The 27,866-nt window shown below is 42.3% G+C and overlaps 1 protein-coding gene across 16 annotated transcripts in view; it reads left to right on the forward strand.

Moving 5' to 3' along the window:
* ARVCF (ARVCF delta catenin family member) overlaps positions 1 to 27,866 on the forward strand; it is a 158,024-nt gene that overhangs the window by 36,246 nt on the left and 93,912 nt on the right. For 12 of the 16 annotated variants that reach the window (XR_011905430.1, XM_072351282.1, XM_072351277.1 and 9 more), the window contains 3 exons: positions 9,329 to 9,391; positions 17,132 to 17,233; positions 21,280 to 21,524. Coding sequence is in view for 12 of the 16 variants with exons in the window: in XM_072351282.1 (XP_072207383.1) it covers positions 21,309 to 21,524 (216 nt within the window). In the remaining 4 variants the exon portion in view is untranslated. The remainder of the gene's footprint in view (positions 1 to 9,328; positions 9,392 to 17,131; positions 17,234 to 21,279; positions 21,525 to 27,866) is intronic. The other 4 variants (XM_072351291.1, XM_072351296.1, XM_072351284.1 and 1 more) reach the window with 3 other exon arrangements.

Here is a 27,866-nt window from a genome sequence, read left to right on the forward strand (position 1 = left end):
ATCTGCACAAAGCTAATGCCCAACTTAAAACAGAAATGAAAACTGCATGCTGTGTATTAACCTGCAGCTGAATCTAACAGCTATTTTCATGCCATCATAAAACAGCAATTTCTTATGTAGCTTAAAATGCACCAGATTGCATCTCTTAAGCTGTTAGGTTAATGTTTTGTATTTATGCACGTGCATTCCCTGAAAGATGCAAACTGTTCAGATGGAAAATAAAGAGTCTACAGTATCTACTATGAAGTGCATCTGCAGAATCTATTTATAGGCAAGGTTTGAACTGGTGAACTTGCCTTATGCTGTGCCTCCCAAACAGATGCTGGCGATGATCAGTCCAGCTATAGAGATGTCATAAAGCTGATGCAGCTCGAGGATTGTATATTCAATGGCTGTAAAAACATTCAGTGCTTTGTGCTTGACATGGGTGGCAGAAAGATCTGGGTGGAGGATGGAGTAAGGGCTATTCTGGATGTACGACCATCATGACGATGGCATTTTAAGCCATTTTTGTTCAGTGGAAGCAATTTCATACTCATACTTCATACTCACTTTTTATATCTTTCAGGTTAATCAAGTCTTATAGACAGCTCTGAATAGCCAATGAATTTAAGCTTAGTCTTTTGAGATTGACTTGGTTTCCTATGGGTATAAATCAAAACTCTTGATATCTGACTTGTTTTGGAGTTCAGACATGCCCAGGCTCCTGGTTCTGATCAGCATTTTGGCTGTAGAGCTCTGCACCAGTGTGGAATGGATGAGGCGAGAGCCTTCATTTCTTGGGGAAAATAAGATGGAAATAGGATTATAATCCTCTCTTGATTTGGTGAAATGGATGGCTGGTATGGAACATGAAAACAATTCAGAATGAGGCTGCTCTGACCATGTCAGTGAGCTGGTTCTGTGCTCTCTTGAAAGTAGAGGAAGGAGGAAAGGAGGGACAGAGGAAAAGAAGTGTGCGAGTTGGAAGCAGGAATGTCACTTCAGTAATAGTTAATGATGCATTATTGTCTGTTAGCTGCAGAGTTTGCAGCGTGTCAAGTTCATAGCTCCCCAGCATCCACCAGGAAGCAGCTCTTGCCCTGCTGATTCTCAGAGCAGCAAGTCTCTCCGCAGGAGTGGATTCATTTGCCATTTGTGTTTACTTGCTGTAATTCCATATGGGGCAATGTGCAAACACGAGCAGTGTCCTTGAGGAAAATGCAGAAAAGCTTTAGGAGGGGGGAAGTATGAGAAGCTGTAGTGTGCCTGAGATTGTGTAGGATCCATTAAATAGAATCCTCCTTCCTTGGCTGCTAACGCACGTTGTGATGACCAAGGCTTTCTAGCTGTCTTGGAGGTTCCATCCGTCCTGCAATAAAAACGTGTGGTTATTTGGCGTATTTGTATTCGGTGTATTTGCTATAGCATCCCGAAAGGTTAATGTCACATGAGTGCTTAATAAGCAGGTTGTAATCAAAGTGCCGGTACCAAGAGCAGTAAGGCTGGGTTTCCTCATCTCGGGCGCACCAGCCGTGCTGGATCAGTGCGTGGATCTGCCAGGAGGGGGCACGTGTCACCCGAACGAGGCGAGTCTACCCGGGCTGTCCTGCCCGCAGCACGGCCGGAGGGGAGCCGGGGCTGGGGCCGTCTGTGGCGTTAACTCGAGGGAAGATTGAGGTTTGTGTCGGTCTCTAACGTAGGCTGTTAGTCCGAAGGGCTGACGTTCCTCGTGGCAGTTTGCCCAAAGGACATTAAGTGGCTGCCGTAGAAGTGGAGCCTTAAGATTTGCTGCAAGCGTTTAATTTCCATCCTCCTCTGTTTTAACAGGCTTCCTGGCAGGTTTGATTCATTTACTTTGTGTGGGGCTAACAGCTTGGCAGGTACGGGGATATTAGGAAATAATTCTTAATTATAAGCTATTCTGAAATGCCATAAAAGGAGATGTGCGCAATACTTTCATGAAGAGGCTGCACAGTTAGCCAGCTAAATCAAAAGGATAAAACAATAATTTGCACAGTGAGATATTTTGAAGCTGCAGGGGCAGGTAACAAGATTTGAATGTCACCGATTTGTCTGTGAGCAGAACCAAGGTGCACATGGTGAGTTCGGCACAACAACCTGCTGGTGTGTCAATTAACCGTGCCCAGTAACCAATCCAAACAAGTGCAGTTGTGTTCCTGGTGTTCAGTGCCGCTTTCTGCAGCAGTGGCTCATTCCCTGCTAGACAATTCTAGTGACCGAGCAGTACTTGTTTTTTATATCTCCAGAGCACAGTCCAGTAATGCAGGGTGAGCTGCATTATCTATCTTGATCTCAATTTTAGAGAGAAACAACTAGCAGTCAGTTTTAAATGAGAGGCAGAAATGGAACTGAACTTCATAGGTTGAAGCAAGCATGATCCAGCAACCACAACACCCCGGATGCTGCCTGTGATGAACGTATTATATGTGTATTTGTATATACAAAACAGGTGATTTAATGTACAAAAAGATGTGAGTTTCTGGTTTTTAATCCTCCATCATTCTGTTTATCCAAATAGGTATGAACCCCTCATACAGATGAGCACTCCTCATGCCGAGTCATGGACCAGAACCGCACTAAGATTTTAAAGATGGGTTTATCACTGAATGCTTAATATTAATGAAGTCATTGTGAATGTTGAGATCCAAATGTAATCTGTCAGTGTAATTAAACTCAATCCTTCTGTATTTACAGAAACAGGACTCACTCAGCCCACAATAGTGAGATGCTGCTACAGGAGAGTTGGATTAATTTCATCCATGGTGAAGTGTACAGCAGTTGGGCTCACGTTTAGGATGTGGCTTGTAATGCCTTAAGAAAATCTTAAGCGATGTTTGCAGATGTTGATGTGCTGTTCTGTAGTATCTGGACTGTGCTGTGGGTGTTATTCAGGAGAGAAGCCTGCATTCCTTCTGTGTGTAACGTTATCCCGAGAAAGTAGTGTTGTAGTTTAGTCTGTGTTTTTCCTTGGCTTTTGGTACTGGCCTCTGGTAAAGCGGCAGTCTAGAGTACTAGAATAGCTGGAATAGTTAAGGCAGTCTTCTACACTGAAGTTGTATTTGTTCCAATTCCTACATATTTTTAGATACCGTAGCATGAAATTTCATGCCCTCCACGCTGTGGCCTGAGGGCAGCAGTGCTGGTGTGGCAGCTCCCTTTCCTCCTGTGGGTCTGACGGTGTGAATACAGAGCACAGTTCTGCATCAGTTCTTTTCCATAATGAAACTCATTAACTATCACAGCTTGTTCTTCAAAGTCAATGTTGCCACATTTTCTACACTCACGCATAAATTTCATACGAATGGGAATTTTTCTCTGTGTAACAAGAGTCTGCAGTGTCGTACCTGTGTTCCTGGGCAGTATGTTTATTAATAGATGGAGAAATTGAAGTCAGAGGGCTGCCTGTGGTGAGTGATTTGAGTAAATTGGTGTAATAGACGGAAAGGAAAACCCAGCACTTAGTGACATTTTCAGCTTTGTTCGTGTGTTTCTGTATGAAGAAGATTTCTTTTTTTTAATGATCTGATTTCTTTCTCATTGGACTCAGAAGAGCAGTTTTATGTGCAGGAGGAGCCAGGTGGGCACTTCAGAGTGGTGCAGTGGGTGTAAAGGCTCAGTAGAACTGTGGTGCGGGAATGAAATCTCAAGGTTATCACTGGTGACATACATTACCAGATACTATTCAACGTGAACGCTGTGTGTAGTTTAGACTATTTGATTTAATCACCTCCTCTCTAATGAAATGGAAACGTAAAATGATTGCATTTCCAACTGAGGGCATTCTTCTCTAGGCAAGGCAGAAGTATCCTTCAACCCCCTGAAATTAGATTATTTCCATTTCACTGTGATTTTTTTCTCTGAGTCCCACAGGTTTGGGTACAACTTGGCAGTTGGGGTTGTTTCTATTTTGCTCTAATTTCCCACTTTAACTGATTCAGATTGTGATTGCATTTCATCGCACCTGTTCTCAGCTCTGCACTTGGTTCTGTATGTGGGTGTTTGTCCTCGAACCCTTACCTGTATGTGAATGTGGGGACAAACAGATGGAGGCACACACATGTGCACGTACCCCTACCCAAATAGCCAACAGCCCGTGCCTGTTCCTTTGCTAGACAGTGTTTGATCTTGTTGTATGCTGCCATGTTATACTGCTTTGTACACAGAAACTTAATCTGTTTCTTACAGTTGCAGTTTTCCAGAGTTAACCTGTGTAGTTTCTGCAGTCTGATTCTTTTATGGCCAGTCAATGTTGTCTTAATTTCTCAGCAGAATGAGTTGATGTGATCTTGAAAAATCGAAGTAGTTGAAAAAGCTGCTTAAACACAAAGTGTTGGCGTTGCGATGATAATGCTGCGTTCTTTCTGCTGATTGGAAGCTAAAAAAAGTTCTGCTTCTGTATTAGTGTTTTTTGGGTGATGGTAGCCAAGTATTTGCTCCTTGTTTTGGGAAAGCAATGATATCTAACCATTGTGACTGCTTTCAAAAACCACCTCTCAAACATATTGGGTTATCACAGTAATTACTGCTACAAGAATCTGCGCCACTTGTCAGTGCAGTGCATTAAGCCTGAATGGTCTTGCTTATGCCTTAAATTCTCAATTAACTCAATTAACCTGCCTGGTCATGTCTGTGGGCAGAAATTGTGCTGGAAAGAGAAAGAGGCAAAAACCATGGGAGTATTATAGAACGAAGCATGCCCTGCAACGTCACGCTCTCTTAGATACATGCGCGGGTTCTTTTACAGAATATGAAATCCATTTGAAGTCTTGGCAGAGCGCTGTGTCCAGCAGCACGGCCATTGCTGTGATTCCTTTCAGCATAATAGATGCAAACCAGGCAGTTTTGCTGAATTGCAGCAATAAAAGTTGTGTTAAGCAGCCAAGTCAGTCATTGGACCCTTCACTGGAGCGACTGTTTCCATGACAATTGGATGGAGCTTATGATTGACACACATACAAGTAAGATCTGCCCTTCAAAGTGTAAATCAGATCTAATGAAAGCTCAATCATATCAACAACTTGACTAAAAAGATGTAATTGTGAATTGTACCAGTGACGATGGTGCAATTTACAGGTCTCGCACCAGTGAACGCAGTGGAGTACTATTGCAGTTGATTCTGGCCTTGTTCTCACTTCATATCTCTTTGTTTGGGAGCAAAACCAGATGCAGCATGATTCACGTTTTTGCAAGTTGTTCATCTATTTCTTATATTAATGATGTATTAATTTCATTAAGTATGTATTAATTGCGTATTTCCCTTGTCTATTTTAGATATAGACATACTGTTTGCCTTCACTTCTGCCCTTACTCTCCTTGTTTCCCTGCTTCTGTGCATGTTTTTCTGCTTGTTTTCCCTCTGCATAGGAACAAAAAAGTTCTCTGCAGTCTCTAAATCATGCATCAAAAATATTAATTTCAGATGTTTGTTATTACTTCCATGCCTTCTAATATTTATGTAAGCAAGCTATCACAGCAGCCACAAGACAAGTATACTGAGAGGGAGAAATGTAATCACTCAGGCGCTTACTGACACTCCTGGTTGTAGCTCCGAATACATTTTGGCATACACTTACATTGCCAGTTTGCACTTGGCACTACTGCGGCTTTTTACACTGGGAACGTTCATCTCCCAAGTGCCTTTTTTTGCCTGTTCTTGTGTTCTTCCCACTCACCAATTTATTTGGTGTCAGCATGTTTCATCCCTAGGCTTCCTAGCGCATGCCATATACTTTTCCTTTTTGCTGCCACTGTATTTAGTGGGTTACTGACATTTCAGACTCAGCTTTCATCTCTTGTTTATGGCTGCTCTATTAACAAAATGCATTATTTGGGGCTCTGTAAGGTCAAGCTGTCACAGAACTAGATTAACTGGTTTGTGGTAGTTGCCGAATTTCCGCGGTCCATCTGCCCTCTCCTTCCTCTCCTTTCCTACTGACTTACACTTTCCCTGAGCGTTTCTTGTTCAGGTTTTCTCTAACATTCCACTCCGCTGTATTTCTTAGAAACAGCAGCAGGGAAAACTGTTCTCAATTAGAAAGATGATTACTTGCCAGCGTTTTAGCAATATGATTTTGTTTAATCTCCTTTCATTGACCTCAATGATAAATATAAAACTGTATGAGCATTAGGAAATTGCTTCATTTTCTTTACAGCAGGATCATAGTAAATTTTTGTATGTTGGCAGAGAGAAAGCAGTACATGAAAAAGAGATGAGAGCAGTCATAAAAATGGAAATAATACGGCAAAGCAAATAACTCTGCTCAAGTAGTGCCAGGACAGCCAGATTCCTACCGCTGTTACCTCTTAGCCTTCCTAAAATAAGAGCCAGAACCCTTTTTTAGTGTTTGAAACCAAGGTAATACCCAACAGACTGTTACGACTTCACCATTCTTAAACCTATTGAATTGAAAGCACCGGGGAACAAGAGATGTTACTAAATGTGCTTAGCATGCAGCAGCTAACATGAAATTACAGGTAGTAGCGTTCATCTTTTTGTGAATACGGTGAATGTGCATTTCTGGGAGTTAACACCACCTTTTAGCTGCTTTTTCTTGCCCTGGAAATGGGGGGAAGGCCTGAATCTCTATTGACAGAATATCTGGTAACTCTCCATTGCTCAGAAGTGAGACCCTGCTGGCTCAATTGCCAAACTAGAAGTTGGCCACTGGCAGCTGGGGCAGCACTGCTCACCTGCTTGGAGGATGCCTGATGGACCCAGAGACACGTGATGTTGGCTGCAGAGTGCTTCTGGTTCTTGTAATCATAACAGGATTGTTACTGCCTGTGCTGTTTTACAGCAGCTTATCTGTTCCATCAAGTAACCATAGTCATTGTAAATTTCAGTTTGCTTTTTTGAGTTAAAGTTCCCCACAAAGATCGACTTTTTAGGAAACTCAGGGCTTTTTTTTTTTTTTTTAGCAAGTGTCTGCTGAAGGCGATATTAAAGATGCTCATAACTGTATAGTTGGACTGTGAAGTGAGTGAGTTTCAAACCCATTAGAGTAGCTGTGACACACATACATTAAACTTATCTTTTCCTTTAGGCGGCACCTTTCTTCCTTACATCAAAACATTTTCAAATAGGGGCCAGATGGGAGAGCTTAATTTCTCTCTTTGTTTTGGACTACTATTTCAATTAAACATAGCAGTGTATTGAATAGCTTGCCTGAAGAAATGTAAGTACCAACCTTTAGCTAGATTCACAGCTGGAATCTGCTGAATTTTTTCTCTTGAAGAATGTGTCGAACTTGTCTGCTTACAAATTAAACTGTTCTCTGCCTTCCTCTTGTCTCTCTTTCCTGAGATCCATCCATTCCTTGATCCCCGTTGGGCTCTTATCACCCCCCTCTGTCTAGCCTGCAGTTCTGCTGATCCGCTGTGCCCTGGTTACCCTACAAAAAGCTGCACTGAGTGGGGTTATCCTTAGGATGCTGGGAAACAGAAATAGGTAAATTCTAACGGTGCATTAGCATATTATGCAATCTTCCTTTTTCAGATTTGCATAAAAAGCGATCAAGTATTGCATTTTAATTTAATTGGATGTGATGAATTCTTATGCATATTAAGCTGTAAAATTTTAAATTAATTTTTTAATAAAAGTCTATTTTTAGCGATGTTACTGAGAATACTTGAGAGACCATGTTGGGGGGCTCTTGTTCATTCCATACACGTTATATATCGGATGTGCCTGTGAGCACACCTACCTGTCCTTTAGTTCTTAGACACCTAATAGTGGTATGAGCAGCTGTCAGCAGAGTCTCAATAGGAAGATTATGAACTTTAAATACTGTTAGAAATGTATAATTCATGGCTCCTTGCTGGATTCTGCATATCTCACCCATTGTGTATGTTTGCTAATCTATATGATGTGATGGAAAACACCCTTGGAAATATTGCCCCTCATAGATGTGTGGCTGTGAAGAACTGACAGTTTTAATTAACTTTGATGTTGGGTAGAAAATCCTAGTCTTACTTTCAATGTTGTATGGGCTTCTTATGAATAGGAATATACCAAATGCACAAGAGTTTGACATTTCCTTCCGTAAAGGATTAGTAGAACTTGCTCGTATCATACACACTATGTTGAAGTGATCACCTGTTGCCTTCTGTTGTTCTGTATTTGTTGAATGTTCTCTGTTGATAAAGACATGGCACATTCAAACTAATGTACTGCAGGAAATAGGTGCAGATGTGTTGCCAAAGTTAGCTCAGCCATCATCACCCTAACAAATAATTTATATCACTGTTTTGCATGGAATGACTTGAGTGACATTTCCTAGCCTATGGTGTGTTTTTGGTTCTGACATTTTAAAAAGCCACAGATCAGACTGTGGCATATCTGCGTAGTGGGACGTGGGCCTTCTTCTGCAGTGCTTACGTACCACATACTGGCAGTGACTGTTATTACCCAGAGCATCTATTCTGAAAGGTCCGTGTATCTGTCCATGTTGACTGAGCTGTTAGGAGGCGTTTTCTGGCTCTCTGGGTCTTTTGCCACTGCTTCTGTTCAAACTTTGCATTTTTATCAGCTGATTTAGTTAATGGTTGCTTGTTTGATGTTGATCCACTGATTTACATTGTAATTAAGAATGAGTAGGAGTTAATAAAGGAACTCTGAGCTTATATGTGACACAGAAATAACACTATTTTCAGTGAATGTGCAAACTGTACAGCAGGGAACAGCACGTGCAGTTTCCTGTTCTTTACCTGCCATGGGACGCACCTGATGCTCAAACTGAATAAAGATATCTTGAAAAGTGTTGAGTTTTTTCTGGTGAATTTCTTCCTGTCCAAATTTCTCAGTGTCTCTTCTAGCAGTAGTTAATGTCAAGCAATGCGGGAGGTATTTATGTATCAGCAATTGACATTTTTGAGTCACTAGCAGATATTTAGGCCTGAATGACTGAAAATGCTGTGGGGTGTGCTTATGAAGGAAACATTTTCTGCTATGAATCAATGGCAAATTAGATGTACTTTGAATTAAGTTCTATGTTTAGAACTATTTGATGCATGGAATTTTGGTACTGGGGCAGAAATCAAGAGGATTAGATGGGCTCCTTAGCCAAAGAATGCTTCCTATTGGGCTTACTTTCTGTACTCCAGTTGTATGGGATCTCTGAGGGTCTCAGGTGATGGTCAGATAGATACCTGAAGTAACACGGGAATCTGGTACACCAGCATGACTTGGAGAATGGAAATCGAGTAAAGACAAAAGTAACGGGTTTCCCCTGTACGAACAGTGCTGCTTATCTAAATATACTCCTCTCTTTTTACTCTCTCTGGATTTAATAAGTGTCTTTTTTTCCTTTCTTTGTTTCTCTGACAGAGTTATCATCAAATCAAGGGAGAATTTCTATTGTAAAGCCGCAGCAAGAAAAGAACATAAAAGGTATCGTGTTTCTTCAGTAATTTCTTGCTTTGCCTCTGTATGTTAAGACATTTTGCTTTGGTTTTTGTTTTTTTACAGCTCTTGGAAACACATCAGTCTGTGGGCTACTGAGGGCCAACTAAAATTAATTTTCAAATAGTGGTGGGATGGCAAGTATTAAAAGTGTGGAACATAAACTGGAACCTTTGTAGCTCTGCTTTGTGTTCGGAGCTCAGGCACTAATGAGAGTAAAATTCAAGTGCTGGGTGATTACTGACAAGATGGATGGCAATTGTTTGTTTGTCTGACTTCAAACCATGTCTGATCCTTGTTTCTCCTCTTCTACCATTGGAATTCTCATTTAGTTCCATTCTAACCCTTGCAGTGTAGGAGGTGTCTCCTACTATGGGACTTCCTCCTGAGGCTGCTTTTACAGCAGAAGGATTGACCTGCCTCTTGCAGTTGATCTCCTGAGGTGTTTCTGCATCTGAACAAGCTTGGCTGATGTCTATAACACGTCATTTTGCACTCCTCTTCTTGCAGTAAGGGTCACACTTAGGAGATGTCTTCCTCTCTCTGTTCACACCCTGCCGACTATATCGAAGCTTTGCTTGAGATCAAAAGGCCCATGCTCTGGTTGCTTACAGGATGACCGCAAGTGTTTTCAGCTGCTGAAAATTCACCTCTATACTTTGATGTGTCTATTTTAAACCTGGGGCTGCAGTGGTGAATAATGGGATTTAATAATGCAGTTCTTTTGTTTGCTTTCCTGAAATACCATTCCCTTCTGTGTAGCATTTGATTTTTCTCAATGTAGGTAGATAATGGTTTTAGCCAAGCATTCTTTTAAAAGAATCCTTTGAACTAGAAGTATCTTGTTACTGTTCTTTAATGAAGTTCTTTTTCTTCTCTTTTAATTACTTTAACATTAAATGCTGTCAACTTTATAAATGTCAAACTGAAGGTGTGTATATGGCCTGTCTCTAGCCTCTGTGGGAAGGTTTCCGAGCAGAGATTGCATTGCACTTGCTGTTTGAACTGTTTGCTACTTATCTCTTGCTTACAGAACCTTAATAAAGTAAGTTAGAAGGTTGTAGCTGGAAGGCATTCTTACTTGTACAGTGCAGGATTTCGCTATAATAGAAGGAACTTGTTTAAACTTTTGAAGTGGGTAGATGGTTAAAGCAGAATTACTTTTCCCACTAAGCAGTCATCAGCAGAATGGTTGTTAAAAAGGGATGTTTGAATAGCAAGTTGTCTCTTGGAGCGGATACTTAACGATCTGGAAGAAGTATTTCTGCGTCCGAATAGCTGTAATTAGGCAATTGTGATAAGTGCATTCCTGGAAAGAGGAAATATTACTGATTAGCAACAGAAACTACAAAAAGCATTAAGATTTAGTCAAAGATACTGAAGTAGAATTGCCTTGACAGGAATGAAGTCAGCATCTAACTATAGCTATCTGGAAGAAAACAACCTTTCCAAATGACGATTGATACTGATGTCCCTAAATACAGCACTTTTCCCAGTTTCTGCTGGTTTTTGGATCAGTGTCAACCTTGTGCTATGATCAGAGGTGTGCTTGCTTGAGTCTATGTGCCACCAGACCGCAAGCAGAAGGACTGTCAAGTGCAGCACTTGAAAGACTTTGAGGCTGAGGTGCACAACTGTTTCTGCTATTTTAGAGGATAATTGACTGCAGAGATTTCTGCTGCCTTTGCTATCAATATTTTCCCATGGCTGGTACCAGAGCGTTTAATTGTAACTGCTGAATTTCTTGTCTTGAATTAGGAGAACAGAATGAAAATCTTTACTTACTCAGCATGCCATTGAGGAAGTTATGTGTCACTTCTTCCTGTCACTGATTGTTTTTAGGGCTCTTGATGTTCAAATGTTGATAGTTATAAACCCATGTGTTGTGTTTTGTTTTTTCTAAAGTAAAACCCATATAGTAAATAACCAAATCTTAGATGTGAAAATTGTTACTCGCAGTGGTGCAGCAGATGAATGCAGCAAACACTATGCAGCCTAAGTACAGAACTGCTTTTCTGTTCCACGCAAGTGAAAGCACCAAATGACTGCAGAACATTAGAATGTGCACAAATCATTGGGGTTCCTATGGCTTCTTGATTTACCCCGTGATAAGAGCAAATCATGTCCTGAATGTTATTCTCTGAAGGCTGTTTTGGCTGCTAGTATAAGAAGAAGACAGCATGTTTGGCTGGTAGAACACAAAATGCTTCTGGGTGACGCAGGATTCCTACTTCAAAGATGAAGCAGTGCCTTGCGTGTGAATGCAAAGAAGTAAATCAGCAGTTCTCGTGGTGTTTCTGCCCCTTGGACAGTGAGGCTCTGGAGGGAGATGTTTTGCAGTGTGTGACAAAGGCTGTTCTGTTGGCCGTGTTAAGAGATGTTACTCGCCAAAATCCATCATATGGAATGATGAGAGTCTCTTTGAGACTTCACTGAAGTGTATCTGTTTTTCCTGCCCTTATATGTTTATGCGTTATCTGAATGACCATTCAAGACATAAGATGAATTCAATGCTTGTCTTTTGCTCAGATGTTATTTATCAGTTCTCAGATGCATGCTTGTCCTGTAGCTCTAAAACAGCTGTGGTGTTAACCATGACAAACTTGGATTTCATCCTAAATGTATGAGGGTAAAATGAACTCAGATTGCATTTTAAATTTACAGATGCTGAGACAGCATAGGGTTTATCTGGGCCATCTTTATCTGCACATACAACTAAAGGAAGGAGATCTATAGTTCTGCTCTTCGTACGTTTACTTTGTGCCTCAGGCTTCCACATTTAGCATGGTGGAAAAAAAAAATAAACCCACTTGCTTTAGAATGAGACAGATGTTACTGGAGAGAATTAGAGCTAGTAGACCTCGTTCTGTGCTTTCCCTCTTTTCATATTGCTTTAATCCCCTTTTCGTTGATACTGGTTCTGATTTAAAGCAACGTGGGCTCTAAATTTGGCTGGTTTTAATGAGAGGTTGAAATACGAGCGAGTAATGCAGTAGGATTGATTAGTAAGCAGCTAATAAAATTCATTTGATTTAGTGGCTTCAAGAATTAGACATGAGTGTTGACACTTTATCCTTCCTGTCCGTACAAATATTTTCAGTTTCGTTCTGGGTGATACAGCAGCCACACAACCCACCAGCCACAACAGTGAGAGTTAAACAAGGTGCATGCCCAGAAGGAAGACAGGAGGGGTTTGCTCTTTGTTTTCCTCCTGAAAGCCATAGGAAAACCACAGGGAAGATGCTTGCTTTGAACTCGAGTTGTGATTATTTTTTTCCCTAAAATGGCAGATTGTTTGTTGGAGCAAAATACGAAGTGTTTGATTCAGGTGGGTTAAAAGATCTGTTTCTTTTTGATGCATTTATTTGCATTCATCTTAAAAGCATTAATGGGAAATGCCTTCATAAACCTTGGGACAGGAGCCCTGGGTTACTGAATGTTGGTTATTACCCAGGAATGTAGCTGTGCGGTTCTATTAGCCTTTCTTGTACTGTAATCTACAGATCTCATTTAGCTGCTTGCAGTCCTGTTCTTCTGAAACATGAAAGGAAGGAAATCTCTCAGTAGCTGGAAATCAAATTATCTCTTTGTTAATCTACATGTAAAATACCAAAGCCCACTTTTTAAAGGAAAATAGCTCTGAAGTAAAGCCGCGCAGTGTGCTTTGGCTGCAAGGGTTATCTGTTTGGGAGCGTTTCTGTGGCTTTGGCCTTTTTTTCTTTTTTTGATTCCGAGCACTATTTATAACATCAATTAACTCCTCCTGGTTGGGATAAGTCATTTGGCACATCTGTTGCTGAGCTTAAAGTGCTCACTGCTCTGTGGGGTCATGTTTAATTTTTTCCTCTTAACCTGCAGTGAAAGGACCATTTCCCAGTGTCAGCTGGTTGCTGTCTGCTGCCACTGCTCCTGCAGCATTTGGCAGAGAGAAAGCAGGCTGCTGCTCAGCGTAACTGCAGAGCTGTCCCCATCTTTGTTGCTTGCCATTTTGTTCTTTTGTCTTTGTTAGAAGATAGCACAAGGGTATCTTCCATGAAACAATGATCGTAACCACCTGCAGGATTTTCCAGCCTTACTGTAATATTTCAGTTGTTCCATTTTATCAATGAGAATCTGGTCATCTACTGGAATTCTCTGCTCTCTGCTGGAGCTTTCTGCTGGCGTATTAAAGTTGATGCAGACAGCTGCAGGTTGGTTCTGCTCACTGCAGAGGGACCAACGCACCCCATGGCAGAGGAAGTCAGGCTGTGGGCAGGGGCTGTGCTGCAGCCCATCCCTACAGCTTCTAACAACCACCACGAGAATGCTTTGAAACCTGAATGTACACAAATCATAAAGGGGCCACAAAGTGCAATCCATTTTTTAAGTAGAGCTGTTTATTGATTTCAGTGGGGGAGACCTTTGAAAAATCAATGACGTGCAGCAGTTTTAGGATGCATTGGCATGTGTTATGGGGTGTTAAAGTGATTGCCCTGTGAACTAATCAAGCCAGCAGCAATCATACTTGCAGAATTTCAAGCTGCAAAGAAAATGAGTCAGAGGTTTGAGAAGGAGCAGATGTGCTGTTTGTGTTACAGAGCTGGCTTCTTGACACGGGGAAGTGCTGTCTCCCAAATGCTACCCAAGTAAAATAGATAAATAGAAATAAAGTTCTGCAAACCAGTGATGCTTTGTCTGGTGGGAATGAAAAACGGTGCCTGTGCTTTCATGGTCCTGTCTGAGTTTGCTGGAATTAGCACTCATTGAGGTGGAACAATAGCAGGGATTTGAGCTGTCACATTCACGTTCTGCAGACTTGTAGCAGTCAGAATCCAGCCATCTCTGCACTGTGCCATCTTTTGATATGTCTGTGATTTTTAAAAACCTGTTCACCTAAATACGTACGGGAAATGTGGGGGAGGATGTGTTTGTGCAGAGAATATACAGCAGTGTGAGCTTACAGTCCATCACATAGCCCGGTAAGCCTTAGGGTGGACACTTAGTGTGAGCGAAATGACGCCACTTTGCTGTGCTATTTTATGCTTAATTAACACCAACGCTGATCTTCAAGGGAAGTATGGCATAACGAATGCTCTGTGATTGAAGACTTAAGCTTACTCAGTGCAGACAAGTTCTTAAGGCCTGAGGAGCAAGGGCTGTGCTTCAGAAAGGTGCTGTCATGCTCTTCTGGCCCATAAATGATACATTTCGGAATGAAACGGAACTTTGGGCTAGAACTACTCAAAAACTAAAGCTTTTCCCTCGTATTTCAATATCTTTACAAAGGTGGCTCTTGCATAATGCTCTTCTGAATTATTAGTGCTATTATACGCATGTCGTTACAGAGGTGTTTTGTATTGCTCTAATTTATTTTGCTCTCCCTCGGGAGTAGCTGTAGCAATAGGGTGCATCTTACTAGAGAGATGGAGTGACAGTATAATTAAAGCTGTGTGGGCCTGCTGTGCCACCAAGCCCTGCAAACACTGCATGGGATTTTGGAAGAAAATCCAGGAGAACTGGAGGTAATGTTGCTATGAAGTGAGGAGTCACCTTCCAAGGGGGTCCATAGGAGAACAGTGGCTGGTGTCATTTAAATGTGCACCGGTGAATCAGAAGAGATTAGCTGGAGGATCCGTATTGAAATGGCACATTAGGGTGGAAGTCTCACTGCAGATCTCTGCTGGCAGTGGGAGGCATTGCTACGATTGTAGAATTGTTCTTTCAAACCCAAGTTGGGACTCAAAATTCACCTTTTTCAGCAGGCTTGTATCCATGCTGAGAGGACTTGTTCAGTGCACTTCTTTCTGCACAAGGTCATAAGTACAGCTCTGATGATGCAAGAAGTGCTTTGAATTAGTATGGCTTTTCTATAGGTATCCTACATTTCCATATAGTTGAATATATTTATGTATTAGTATAATTTATACAATATACTAGCTATAATATAATACTAATATATCTTAATGGCTGTAAGTATGTGTACATGTGCTTAAATATGTATTTGGAAGTACTACTTGGGACCTCTTTAGAGGCTCTTAGAAGAGCGCGGTGCATGCAGTGATGTGTGTGTTTGTGGTTTGGTGCGTGTTGCCAAGCCTGGAGTGTAGTTTGTTCTGTAATTGTGTTTGCAGTTTGTTTCTGTGAAATGCATCCTGCTGGATGCCTGGGTGAAATCTCTCCCTGATGTAATGCCCAAACATTTTATGCAGACATTTTTCTGCAGTGATAGAGCTGGCAAGCTGCACTGTTCATTGCTTTTAAGATCCAAAGTTCCTTCTTAAAGAGTCCCAGCATTTCCCCTCCTCTTGCCTTCTCCCTGGTGGAGGCCTTGTTCCTCACAATGCTTCTGTCCTAAGAATTCTTTTTTAAAGAAGCCCTGACCAGCTTTGTTGTTTCTGTTGATGCGAGCACAGCGTGTCTGTCCGTGCCTATGAGAGAACTATATTGCAGGAGCTTTCTTTGTGAGTTCCTCATTGCTATTCATTGGTGGGGATCGTCACGTAAGGGTCAAATTAGAACTCGCTCAACCAGAGCAGCAGCGGGAAGAGCCACACTGAGGAGAAATTTCACCATAAGGTCTGCGAAGCATTTTGTTTGGCCTTTGTTACATGCGACGTGCGTTTGTGTTTCTGCAAAGTAGTGCTCTTTTGTCTGTAGGAACTGAGTTATGCTTGATTTATTCCTGCTGGTCGTTCACTTCAGCATTAGTGTTTCTCTCACTCTGCCTCCTTGCTTTCATGTTGGGGCATTTCCTTGCCAGTTTTATTCTACCTCGTAAGTTCTGAGCACAGCATTGACTTTAAGGAAAATCAGTTGTTTCTCTTTCATATGGCGATGCCCTTTGAGACTGAATCAGTGCTAAGAAAGAACCCTCTTTCTGGTAATTTGGCAGAAAGATGTGAAATAGTGTTTATGCTGGCTTCAAGAAGGCAGACGGTACCTGGAGAAGCATGAAATCTGCTGGAGCAAAATTACTCTTTGAAAGTGTTCTGAAGTATTTGAACCAGTAAAGTAAGTTTGTATTGGCTCTGCACTTTGTGCCGCGTGGTTGCTGCATTTCTACATGGTGATAGCTTAAAACTGGATGGAACCAGGCCTTTGTGAAACAGATTCTGTTCACTACATTGTCCAGCAAAAACAGGTACTGTATTTGTGACCAGTGACCCAGAGAAGTGTGGTGCTAAATGTTTTATGACTCAACAGGTCAGAGACTTACCAAGTTAAATAAAAGACCTAACATCCAAGAGCCTGCTCTCACTTGGGTTTCCTATTGGATTGGGTTACAAACACTGTAAAGAAAGTGACTTGAAACTGTTGTGCTGTGTGCGTTTTCTGGAAAGGAACCTACCCTTTCTGATAGGTGTCCATGAAACAGTCCTGCGCTATCTGGGGGCTCAGACATCAAAAACAAGGCCCAGAGTTGTGTGCCTAAAGAACTGCTGTTAATTAAGGGGTGTCACGTTAGATTCCTGTGTTGTAAAATGTTCGACTGCAACATTCAGTTCTGCAGTGTTCAAACTCAGTGCTCCAGCTCCGGAACTGCAAGTATTGACTGCTGGTAACAGATGACAAACCTTTTTTTGATATTGTTTTGCAGTCTCAAGGTTGCCTCCTTTGAATGTTGTTTGTTTCCTTTTCTTCCAAGTTAGGAGCAAAACAGTGTTATAAATAATTTATACAACATGCTAAGGAGAAGCCAGGCTGTAATACCTTATTAACTAACTCTTTCTTCTCTTTCCTCTCTTATAGCTGGTTCTGCTTGAGGCTGCTGTCCTACTTTGTCAATACTTTCCTAGTCTTAGAGAGTGATGTCACAGCATCTTTGACATTCAGACCCCAGTAAACCACTAGGTGTGTATCTTGCTTGGCTTTTTCTGCATGCTTGGTGATATGGTGTGGGGGATAACAGTCATTTTGTGCTGCACGTCCCTTGTAGCACTTCAGGGTGAAAACATAATTACCATGTGCTATTCTTCAGCTTCACGAATTATTTTAGCCCCACTTTTGCTTTTAAGCTGTTGGTTTCCTCCCTGCAGAAGCACGTAGCAACTGTTTCCATGCATGCTCACTGGCTTTCATGTTTGCTACTACAGCTGTCTGTTTGCTGCACATACAAGCTTCTTGTTGCTCATCATAGTACTGTTTCTTGCTAGCAGGACCTAGAGGACTTAAACTGGGCTGGGAGAGAGCAATAGCTGTGCTCAGTATTTGGACTATTGGAGCTAAGACATTTGCAGTGTGTTTGAGAAGCACCTTCCTTTCCCCCAGGAGAAGGTTCTGTGATGCTCTGGTGGGCCGCTCTCTTCAAGCACAGCTTGCTCAAATATGCAATTGCTTTAGAAAGGCAGAACATTGTGAGAAGTGCTGGGATTGGAGGTTGTACAGGACTGCTCAGTTAGATGCACAGATCTCAGAGAAGTTGCTACCCTCTATCTCAAGGGTTCTTCGACAGTTGTTGAACATCAGCTACATTCTGTGTTAATGTGCAGAGGACCAAGTGACCCTGGGCATGCCAGTATCTCCAAGACCCTTCAAACTTGAGCATGAGCTGGGGCATGAACAGGGTATGGCCCCCCCATTTTTTTGCTGCTTTGCACAGTGGTGATTTTCATCCCTATTGAACACTTAAGCTGTATTGACCCATAGGTGGCCATTTGATGCGTTAGTTCTTCACATGAACAGCCAGAAAAAATAGATCCTCTTACTTGGCTTTAACTCTAACACAGCACAGGAATGTATTTAGAGCCACGTAGGCAGGTGGGAGAAGATTTGCTGCTGTCAGCGTAGCCTTTGACACCTTGTAGGGAAGCGTTTGCTGTTTTTAGAAGTGCAACCTAAGGAATATACTTCACGGGGCTGCTATAGGTCTGATGTTTTCATTTAGTCACAGGCTTTTCAGTGCACTTTAATTTAGTCACAAATTGCAGCAAATTGCAAGTGGCGGCCTGAGTAACTCATGAGTCAGTACTTCTATTTTCCTCCTCTAGTCTATAGTCTAGACTGCTGATAATGTAAATTGTTGAAACCCGGAGTAAATAATTGGGAGTGCAATCAACAGCAAACAAGTATTTATCTGCTAATAAATCATTTGAAATGCAGAAGCCAGTCTTTGTCCAACTGTTCTTAAACGGCAGTTACTGGTCCTGCTGCAGTTCCTGCATAGCAATTAGGAATTTTATGGTCACTAATTGTACATCTGAAAATATATTGTTTATTTTCAGCCTTCTGTCTGTCTTTGTGCAGAGAAAAGAAGTGCCGTATTTATTGTTGGAAGGAGGTTAATGTTCCATTTTCTGCAAGGAGATCTCTATAGCTCTCTGAAGACTTGTACTGTTTAGAGACCCCAGTGTTTCTAGGATCTCTCATGTGTAGCAGCAAGTTCTTACAGCTCATGAAGTATTTTCAGAGTGGGGTCTTTGTCACGTTCTTGCTAATGCCTTTCTTTAGAACAGAAACTCTTATCTCCATGCAGAAACACAGTCAATTGTTACAGCACATATGATTAGCTCTACTGTGATTATTTCCACTAGAGCTCAGTTCTGACCTTCTCCTGATGAAATACCTGGAGGAATGCTTCAGACTCATATAGTTTGATTCTGCTTCGTTCTGCTATGTGTATGCGGGCTTACCATTATGACGCATAAGCCAGTTTTTGAGCTTAGGACAGAAGAGTTTCATCCTGCTTTGGATTTTGGAGTTTCGTCTGGTCTGAATACATCCAGGATAAAACTGAGGAATCTGTGAGCATGTCTGTTCTGCTGGGAGGCAGAGCTGTCTCCATCTGTGCGAAGCAGGGAAGCACAGAAGCAGATATATGCAAGTTGGCTGCACGTCAGACAGCTTAGATCCAGGAAGCATGGCTGTATTTATGTGTAGGCTGTGCTGGGCTAAATCTTGCTGAGTTGTAGCAGGTGAGTCCTGCAGTGCTTGCGTGGACTTCCTTAGAGTTCAGTGTCCTGTTGGATGGTGATTCTGCTTTGCAGAAACCTTAATGCCCTCTGATGGGTTTGTGGGCTTTCAGGAGACTAGCACTGCAAAATAAGATTCTCAGTGGCAGATCTCTGAGGCTGACAGCGTGGGCTGTGTGTGACCTGCATGTGGCATCTGGAAATCCTTTGGTGGTTTTTGGTTTTCTTTCAGAATATCAGCGGAAGTGAAATCAATGCATAAGGAAGCACTGTCTTCTATTATTTTACACTTTTGCTTACTGAACTGAAAGCATGAGAAACTGAAATCGTGGTAAACATTGTGAGCTTTATACATGGTAGTTCTTACATTTTCCAGCATTATTTCATAAAGCTCAGATTCCTTTCAAAAGCAACTTTTTAGGAGCCAACATTGAACCACAGAGCTATTGACAGGTTGTTTCCTATGAAATCAAGGTATCTGCTGTAGATTTTTAGTCCATTACTGCTGCTCCAGTGTCTTGTGGGCCTTTTGGATGACTTCAGGAGAAGAGAGACCTCAAAGTTATTGTTAAGTTTCCAGCAAACTTATGTGATAACATGCAGTGTAGTATCTACTAATACCCTCTTTTGGGAATACTGTAGAATGTTATTATTAGCTGCTACAGATTCAACACAGGAAACAGACCTGATAAATGTATCAGATGTGAAAAAAGCATCAATTCAAATCACGCACAGAGCAATAAAGTGCTCAGCTTCTGGAAGCCAAGCTTTAGTATCAACAGCACTCATGTTAAATGTCGCTGATAGGTGGGGAAAACAAAGAACCTCTGGTGGGAGAAGGTATAGAAGGTATTGCTTCTACTCGTGAAGGGGCCCTTTCTAGATAGTGTAACTCTTGGCACAGAGTATGAACTTCACTTGGATTACAGGACATGAAGAAAATTGTGCCTCTGTGTGCTCTGAAGAGCTGCAGGTAGTTCACTAGCACTCAGTACTAAACTAGTTACTGGTTTGGCTTTAGTGAAAAGGATTCCACTGAAGCCACTGCTCGTGTTCTGTTGCTGGTTCTATACTGTTATGAAAACATCTTAACTGATGTTCAAACAATAGATGTGTGGAATTGATGGGGAATTTTGCTCTGTAGCATTTAGAGCTTTAAATGAAATTCTTCATAACTCTGGTGGTGAAGACAGAAGGCAGGACGTAGATCACACGCATCTGCTCTGAATTCTTTTTCCTGCACTGAGAGAAAAGCAGTCCTGCGTTTTCCATTGAAGATGTTTGATTTGGGCTTTTTCATTTACATTATTAGCGAACAGCTGCATGAAGGGCTGCTTCATTGGCTCCCATGCTGAAATCATCAAGTACATTTCAACTGCAATTGTGCTGTCTGTATTTAAAAATGTCTTTCATGTTACAGCGCCCTCCTGTAATTTAAAATGGAAAACTATTTTCAGCTGCTGTCTGCTAAATGTGAGGGGATTCCATTCACTGGGAAAAATGAATGCAATTGTTTTGTATTACATAGCTTGGCTTTAAAAACATTAGACTTCTTGTTGGCTGTTCATGTCGAACGTGCCTGGTGTCTGTCGTGAGAAAGGTGGTGTTCCTCACCCCTCCCAATTGCCTTTTTTGTATAATGCTTTTTGTCTGCTACTATTTGCATAGTGAAATTAGTTCTGCGAGAGGGATGAATATCCCTGACGAGCAATTTTAGCAAAAAGATTGAAGGAATTCAATGTCAACTCTGTCCAAGGTGAGCGTATATTTTTTTTTCCTTCACAGAGAAGCACTGCATTAATTACTTTAGATTGAAAATGAGATCAGTAAAGACGGGAAGACTTTTTGAAGAGTAGTGGAATTTGCTTCTTAGGGTGAACGCTATTTTGGTTCAGTGACTAACAATGTGCATTTCTATTCTTAACCTCTGACCTGTGTCCTCCCCACCCTCTTACCTAACCCTAACCCCTCTCCGTTTGCCCATGTCAGTTAACAGGCAGGAGCATTTGAAAACAATCATGGATGACTATGATATCAGGTCTGCTGCCAGCATTTTAGCATCTGTTAAGGAGCAAGAAGCTCGTTTTGAGCGGCTTACCCGTGCACTCGAGGAAGAGCGGCGCAATGTCTCCTTGCAACTTGAGCGTGCCAATCAGCCCACAGACCGAATGAGCATTTGCAACATTGGCAATGGTCAGCCACTGGCAACCGCCTGGCAGCAGCTTGTACTGCAGGTAACAGCCTGCTCATTTTACCTGTTGCTACAGTTCACCTATCGCAGAATTCTCCATTCCAGAAAGTCAGGTGCACCTTGTATGTCATCAGCATTTCATTCCATAAGTTGTCTTCTGGTTTCCCAGAGCTGATATGTTTCATCACTTAGTTGGGTAGCTCAGATTTCGAAGCCTCGGCTTTAGGTGGTGCTCCTGCTTCCTCTCAGCTTTTGGGACGCTGGTAAAATGTGTGCATCCTAAAGAGAGATCCTCACCGCTTCCTTTAAATCTGTGCCCTTGCTGTAAATATGGTGACGGTCTGGATTGGAAAACACGGCTGAATCATAATCTCAATAGCAAACACAATTTCCAATAGAAATGGTTGGGCTCTGAATAGGGAGAACAGCATGAAAAGCAGGAATTTCCCTCCTGTGAAGTCTTACTGTTTGTGTAAGGAGCACTTCATAATTTGTTTTCTGTATTTATTGGAATGATGGACATTTTTTAAATGATGCAAGCTTAAGCTTTGTGATAGCTTTAGGTTTCCAGCTACTGTTTTGTCTGATGTGTGTTCTCAAACTGCAGCAATAACTACTTGCATTCTTAAATAACTTAAGCTAGCGGATGACCCTGACGTGCAAGGTAAGTCATGCAGAAGCAGCAGTAACGTCTGTGAAGGTCTCTTTCCTGAGGAAACACTGTTCAGTTCAGAGAGACTCCAGGCTATGTGGATTCTAAAGGTTGTTTCTCAGTAGTGCCAGGCTGCTCCACAATTGTACCTGTGCTGAACTGCATTCAGGCCAGCATTTACATAAAGTACATTAGCATAACGTTCCTATTAATAGCTGCCCTCTGTTCTTAGAGATATTTGAGTATGGGACTGCACTTGAAAGGAGCAGCCTGCACTGGTTTGGCTAGAAGTGTGCCAGCAGCGGGTAGAAGCTGGAGAGGCTGTTATCCTCATGATTAGCGGGGTGACGGGAGATGTGCCCACCTGGTTTTTAATAGGAAAGGACAAGTTCACCTTCCTTCTTTTTTTCTTCCTGGATGACTTTGTGCAAAGCACCTGATTAATAGCTTCAGAATGGAATTCCTTGCCCACAGAACTGACGAAGCACGAGTTTTGTGCAGCTGTGGCCTAAAGTCTAACCACTTCCCAGGAAACTTAATGAAAGAGTTGAAGTTACACCGGGCTCTGCGTGGCTCCTGAAGTGGCTTCTTCCCTCACTTACTAGAATTTATCAGATAGTGTTAAATGAAGGACAAAACCTTCAGGCTTGTGCAGAATGTCGAGTGATTGCAATTTTATTATTATTTATTGCACTCTTTTGTCAAGAGCACACAAATTAGAAGCTATAATATGCTCTGCTGACTGCAGGGATTGCTCGTGCTTTAGTCAGATGCTTCCACAACTGAGATGCTCATCTCTCTCACCCTGTTCAGCCTCTTGTTGTAAGATATATTGTGATATTACTCAAGTGGGAGCTCTTCCATGTGGGAGTGGTCAAGGTGATTTTATGCGATCTGGTTATTCTGTGTAGAATTTGGGCAAGAATCGAGGGTTATTTCTGTGTTATGAGAATGCTGAATAATCTTTAATGATCTCTGCAAATGAACGGTGGTTCTCCATGTTTGGTTGTCAGAGTGGAATCCAAGGGGTTTGCAGTGAGAGCTCTGTAACAGTCTCAGTATTTTTTGCACTGTGTAGTTGAAGATTTCTCCTCTTAGGAAAGAAAATCTTTTTTTATTGGACAGTTTGAGAAAAGAGGATGTGGGCAACGTGCCCAATGTGTGATGGTTGTTCTGAAGTCCTCGGGAGGCAAAAATCAAGGTATTATTCCAACATTGATTCTAATCACTATTGTTGTTGTTATTATTGATATCGACTTTAAGCTTATTCTGTAGCAATAGCTCCTCATCCTGGGCAGCCTATATAGGGACTGCTTTCACTTCATTTACTGATGAGTGAATTTGGTGAGTTCAGTGTGAATTTAGAGTATGCAAATGAAGCTTGTTGACATTTGCATGTACAGCATAGTGCTTTGGCCATTCATAAGGAATCCTGGATCTTCAAACTGGAGGTCATGGAGGTGCTGTAATTGCCACGAGGTTTGTGCACAGACTTCTTAATTTTAAATGAAGAAAGTGGGAGGGTTTTTCTGAAAGGCATCTTGAAGTTGTTTTAATGGGAGAAACTGATTTCTTGGACAGTCCGAGTGGATCATAGGTGGTTTGTTCAGGTATTAATTAGAAATAGCAGGAATTATTTTTAATGAGATGTTTTTCCCCAGAGGATGGGTTTCTGTGAGATGCTGTCCTCACAGTGAGAGCTGCTAAATGAAGCTGAAATGCATCTATTAATATTAATGAGAATCTTTTGGAGGTGGGAGCGGGCAAAGAATTTGCTTTCATAGCCCTCTGTGGAAGTCAGCGCTTGCCAGACCTTCAGACTGTGCAGAGGTTTTGTACCCACCTCTCCTTCCTGCATGAATTTCAGCTTCAACCAAGAAGATCCGACCAAACGCATCAGATCCTGTGAAGTTCCTTCCAGAAGGGATTTGACAGGGGAACACACAACCCCTGCTTAGCAGGGCTGGTTGAGACTCACATCTGTTGGCGTGCAACAGAATCCACTGAAAATCTGAGGCAACTTTGTGTGGTAACTGCTGAATTCCAAAGTGCCACCTAATGCCTGTCAGCAGGAGAGTGAGAGCCGTTGGACTGTAAAAAGCAAGGGCTGCGTGTTCCCTAATTGCTTCAGAGATGTTTTTGTGGTTTCATTGGACTTGGAAAGTCTCAACTTCCTTTGTTTTGGGAGACTTTCTTATTGAACGAGGTTTTGGAAGCAATTGAAATGCAAGGCTATAATTTTGTTTGTCGAGATGTGTGAAAGTGAGAGTAATTTGCTGCAACTGTTAACCTTTTTTGGGGGTTAAAATATTGCCACATTTAATTAGAAATTATTTTATGGGAACGACAAATCCATCATTTCCCCTAGGTTTCTATTGCTTCATTTCTCTTTACCAAGAGAAATGTGCTTTCTTCTAGCACTACATGTAAGAGAAACGCACCGACAAGGAATCCAGCTTGCGGTGCTCCCCTATTCTCTGCATGCTGTGTGTGACTTACAAGATCAGGCAGTGTATTCCAAATCCTCACAAAACCTTCTTGCACCCCCTCTCAATTCTTTGACAAGACTTTGCTGTCAGTACAGGCTGCGATCTGTGTGCGTGCCCTCATCTCCACCAGGCAGCACACTGAAGGCTGTGCGTCCCTGGGTGCCGTTCCCTTGCAGATCCCCGTGTTGCAGCAGGAGTGCTTTGTGCGGACCATAGGAGTGGTGTGTAAGCAAAGTGGTGGGTTTGGACCCAAAGGCTTTTAAAACCGAAAGTTTCCTTCAGTTCCATTTCTGCTGCTGTGGGTGTCTGTGCACTCCTGAGAATCTATGCTGAAAAAGAACGGCAGTTGGATTGCGATGCTGCTGATAAAGGCTGAGCCTTTCACTTCTTTAGGCCGTGCTGCTCATGGCTCTGTGAGGCTTTTGCTTTCTTTGCCTTCTTTGTTGTCTTTGTTGTGGCTGTGGAGTCGCTCACTGAACTCATCACAGAGTGACTGAGAGCAGAACGGCCGGAGATGGCCATGGGTAGCTGGAGGCTGAGCACCATCTGTAATGGTAGCCTTCCTCTAAATGAATGTCAGAATTATATATTTTACATTATATGTATATATGTAAAAGCTGCTTCCTGTTTCTAAGATACCAAATTACCAGCTGAAGAGGTTATTTGTTTTGCCATAGTAGTGGTGACTGGCAGTGCTATGGGTTATTACCTGAGCACATTTTAGGCACTGAAGCTAATGTGTGCCTTCAGCTGCTGGTGGAGGAGTGTTTTTAGAGCTCTGTAGTTAAAAGGCTGAGTGAGGACTCTGCTCTCCTTCTTTCTGAAGCATCTGGATTGGCTCTTCTTTCTTTCTGCAGCCTTATTCTCTACATGCAAGTATTTCAAGTATAGGAATGTTCCTCTGGAATAAAATGCCGTACACAAACACCTTGCTTCTCTCCTCAGGAAAAAAACAACCCAAACATGTTCAGGTTTTGGGTGGAGGGAGACAGTAATTAGTTTGAAAAGGACCGTAGAAGTGACTTGATGGCACAGACATCTGTCAGTCCTGTACATTAGTGAGAAACCAGATTTTTTCCCCTCTGAATGAGGCAATGCCATACGTTGGTCTTGCATCTTCTGAGCAAGTGACTGTAATGTTCAGCTTGAAATACAGCACCAATCATCTGGGAAATGTGAGGAATAAAAAAATCTCAGGAATGAAAGATGGTGAGTGCTGGGCTTTCCTGCTTTGCACTGCCTTTGTTTTCCTTGCCAGTGACTGTGGTATGAAATATGGCCACAGTCCCAACCTTAAATCTGGCCTTTTTTCCTTGCTGTTGCCATTCCTTTATAAATGTAATGCATCTCAACTTTTTTTCTTAAAACTGGAGGTTATTTGTTCTATTTTCAGTACTGTAGGATGTAGTTGATTCTTATCTAAGTGAAGCTGCTAGGCACACACATGGGGCATTCATTTGACTGCGACCTATATGTGGTGACACGTAGCTTCCTTTGTCCTTTACTTCTAATGTAAGCAGTGCTGTTGCCAGGCCGTCCTTGTTCTCATCCTGTCATATGACAACGTGGATAAAATGGAGTTGACTGATATTAGATGTAGCAAGATGGAAGCTGTTTGTTTACAAGTGACGGTGCTTTGAACTCACTGAAGCACCGCTTGTTGCCCTTTGCAGAATGCGGCTGTGGCTTCTTTGTCATGTTGGTCTCCAGCTCTGTGGTGCTTTAGGCCTTCTCTTTAGCACCGGGTTCCTGGAGCAGAATGAGGCATGGGAGCCTCCTCCCTGACAAAGGCTATCTGCCTTCATCTCCCTTTCTAACCTTGGCAATATAGAAGCCAAAGGGTTTTCAGAATTACATTTTCAAATGTTCTGAGTGCCATGGTGGGACAAATTGGGACCGAGTACAGATGCTTGCCAGGATTAATGTAATTGTTCAAACGTTTAAAAGAGATGGAAATGATAACACAGATTACAAGTTGTCTGCTGGGGGTATGATTTCTTGTTTTCGTGTGCCCATGTTAAAATAGTTGCAGTGTGGCTCAGTGACACCCGGTGGTGGTGCCCTGTTCTTTAGGACTTACCTTGTATATTTGTGGCATGGAATCCCTAGAGCAGCAGTAAATCCAACGTTGGTGTGGAAGGTACCCATGGGAACAGAAGCTGATGCTGAGAGCTGCAGTGGGTGCTTCTGCCTGTATGGCTAGCTGGAATTCTTGATTCATCTTGTGACTTCTCGCTCGGCTGGGTTTATGGGGGTTACGTATCACTGGGCCCGTCCCTTATGTTTCCAGGCAGAGCTGTGAGCTGTTTTGGTTTTAGTGCCTCTGCGAGCAGATCAATCTGTAGTGCAGCGCTACTGATTTAAGTTGTTTTAAGGGTAATGGGAGAAAGGTTGTCATTCTTGAATCTGGAAGGTGGGACGTTCGGCGATGCTGATCATGCAGGGCTTGCAGATGTAGCGGTGGGTTTATGGTGAGAGCTGCAGGTCTGCCCAGGAAGGCGTTCAGTGCCATCGCTCTGCGCTCACACATGGCTGTGCCCTATGGATATAGACTTTGTAGTGTTTATTTCTCCAGTGTAAGAAGGTCTGGCACATGTCCACCTACATGCCTAAACTGAATGGTGCTTTTCTGTGCCAGTGTGGCCTCAACAAAAGTTGAGCTCTGTTAGTTAACTGAAGAATAGTTGGGCAAGGAGGAGGGGGGAGCCGTACAAGTACAGGGCACTGGGACAAAATGCATTCCTTCTGCTTCGCTTTGACTTCTAAGTTTGCCATTGAGGGCTGCTACCAGTTGCTTCTGAATTATTTGTTTTTCAGTTGGGCTCTGTTGATTTTTTTTCTGTCCACTACAGCAAATACTTTATTTCAGCCAGACCTCGTAGCACATTTACCATTGCTTTTGTCAACCTTTATAACACTGAAACTTGGGTAACACAGAACGCTCGGGGAACCCGGATCTCGATGAAATGACCCTTTTGTGCTAAGGTGCCTATTCTGGGAATTGCAGAAAACTCCCATTGTGCTCCGCCTTCCTTTCGTTCTTTTGGCTCCGACCATCCCTGTTTGCCGGGACGGTCTAATTTGATTCCAGTACCGTGCAGTCCCTAATTACCCTTGTTCAGCGCAGCGCATCTGGTGTTCACGATGCTAACGAGTAATTGGGCGGGCCGGACGTGGGGCAGGTCTGCGTGCAGGTGGATGACTTTAAACAAACGAGGCCAGCTGTACTTGCAGCCGCCAGCCG

This window comes from Excalfactoria chinensis, chromosome 16, assembly GCF_039878825.1.
Source record: "Excalfactoria chinensis isolate bCotChi1 chromosome 16, bCotChi1.hap2, whole genome shotgun sequence".
Lineage (NCBI taxonomy): Eukaryota > Metazoa > Chordata > Aves > Galliformes > Phasianidae > Excalfactoria > Excalfactoria chinensis.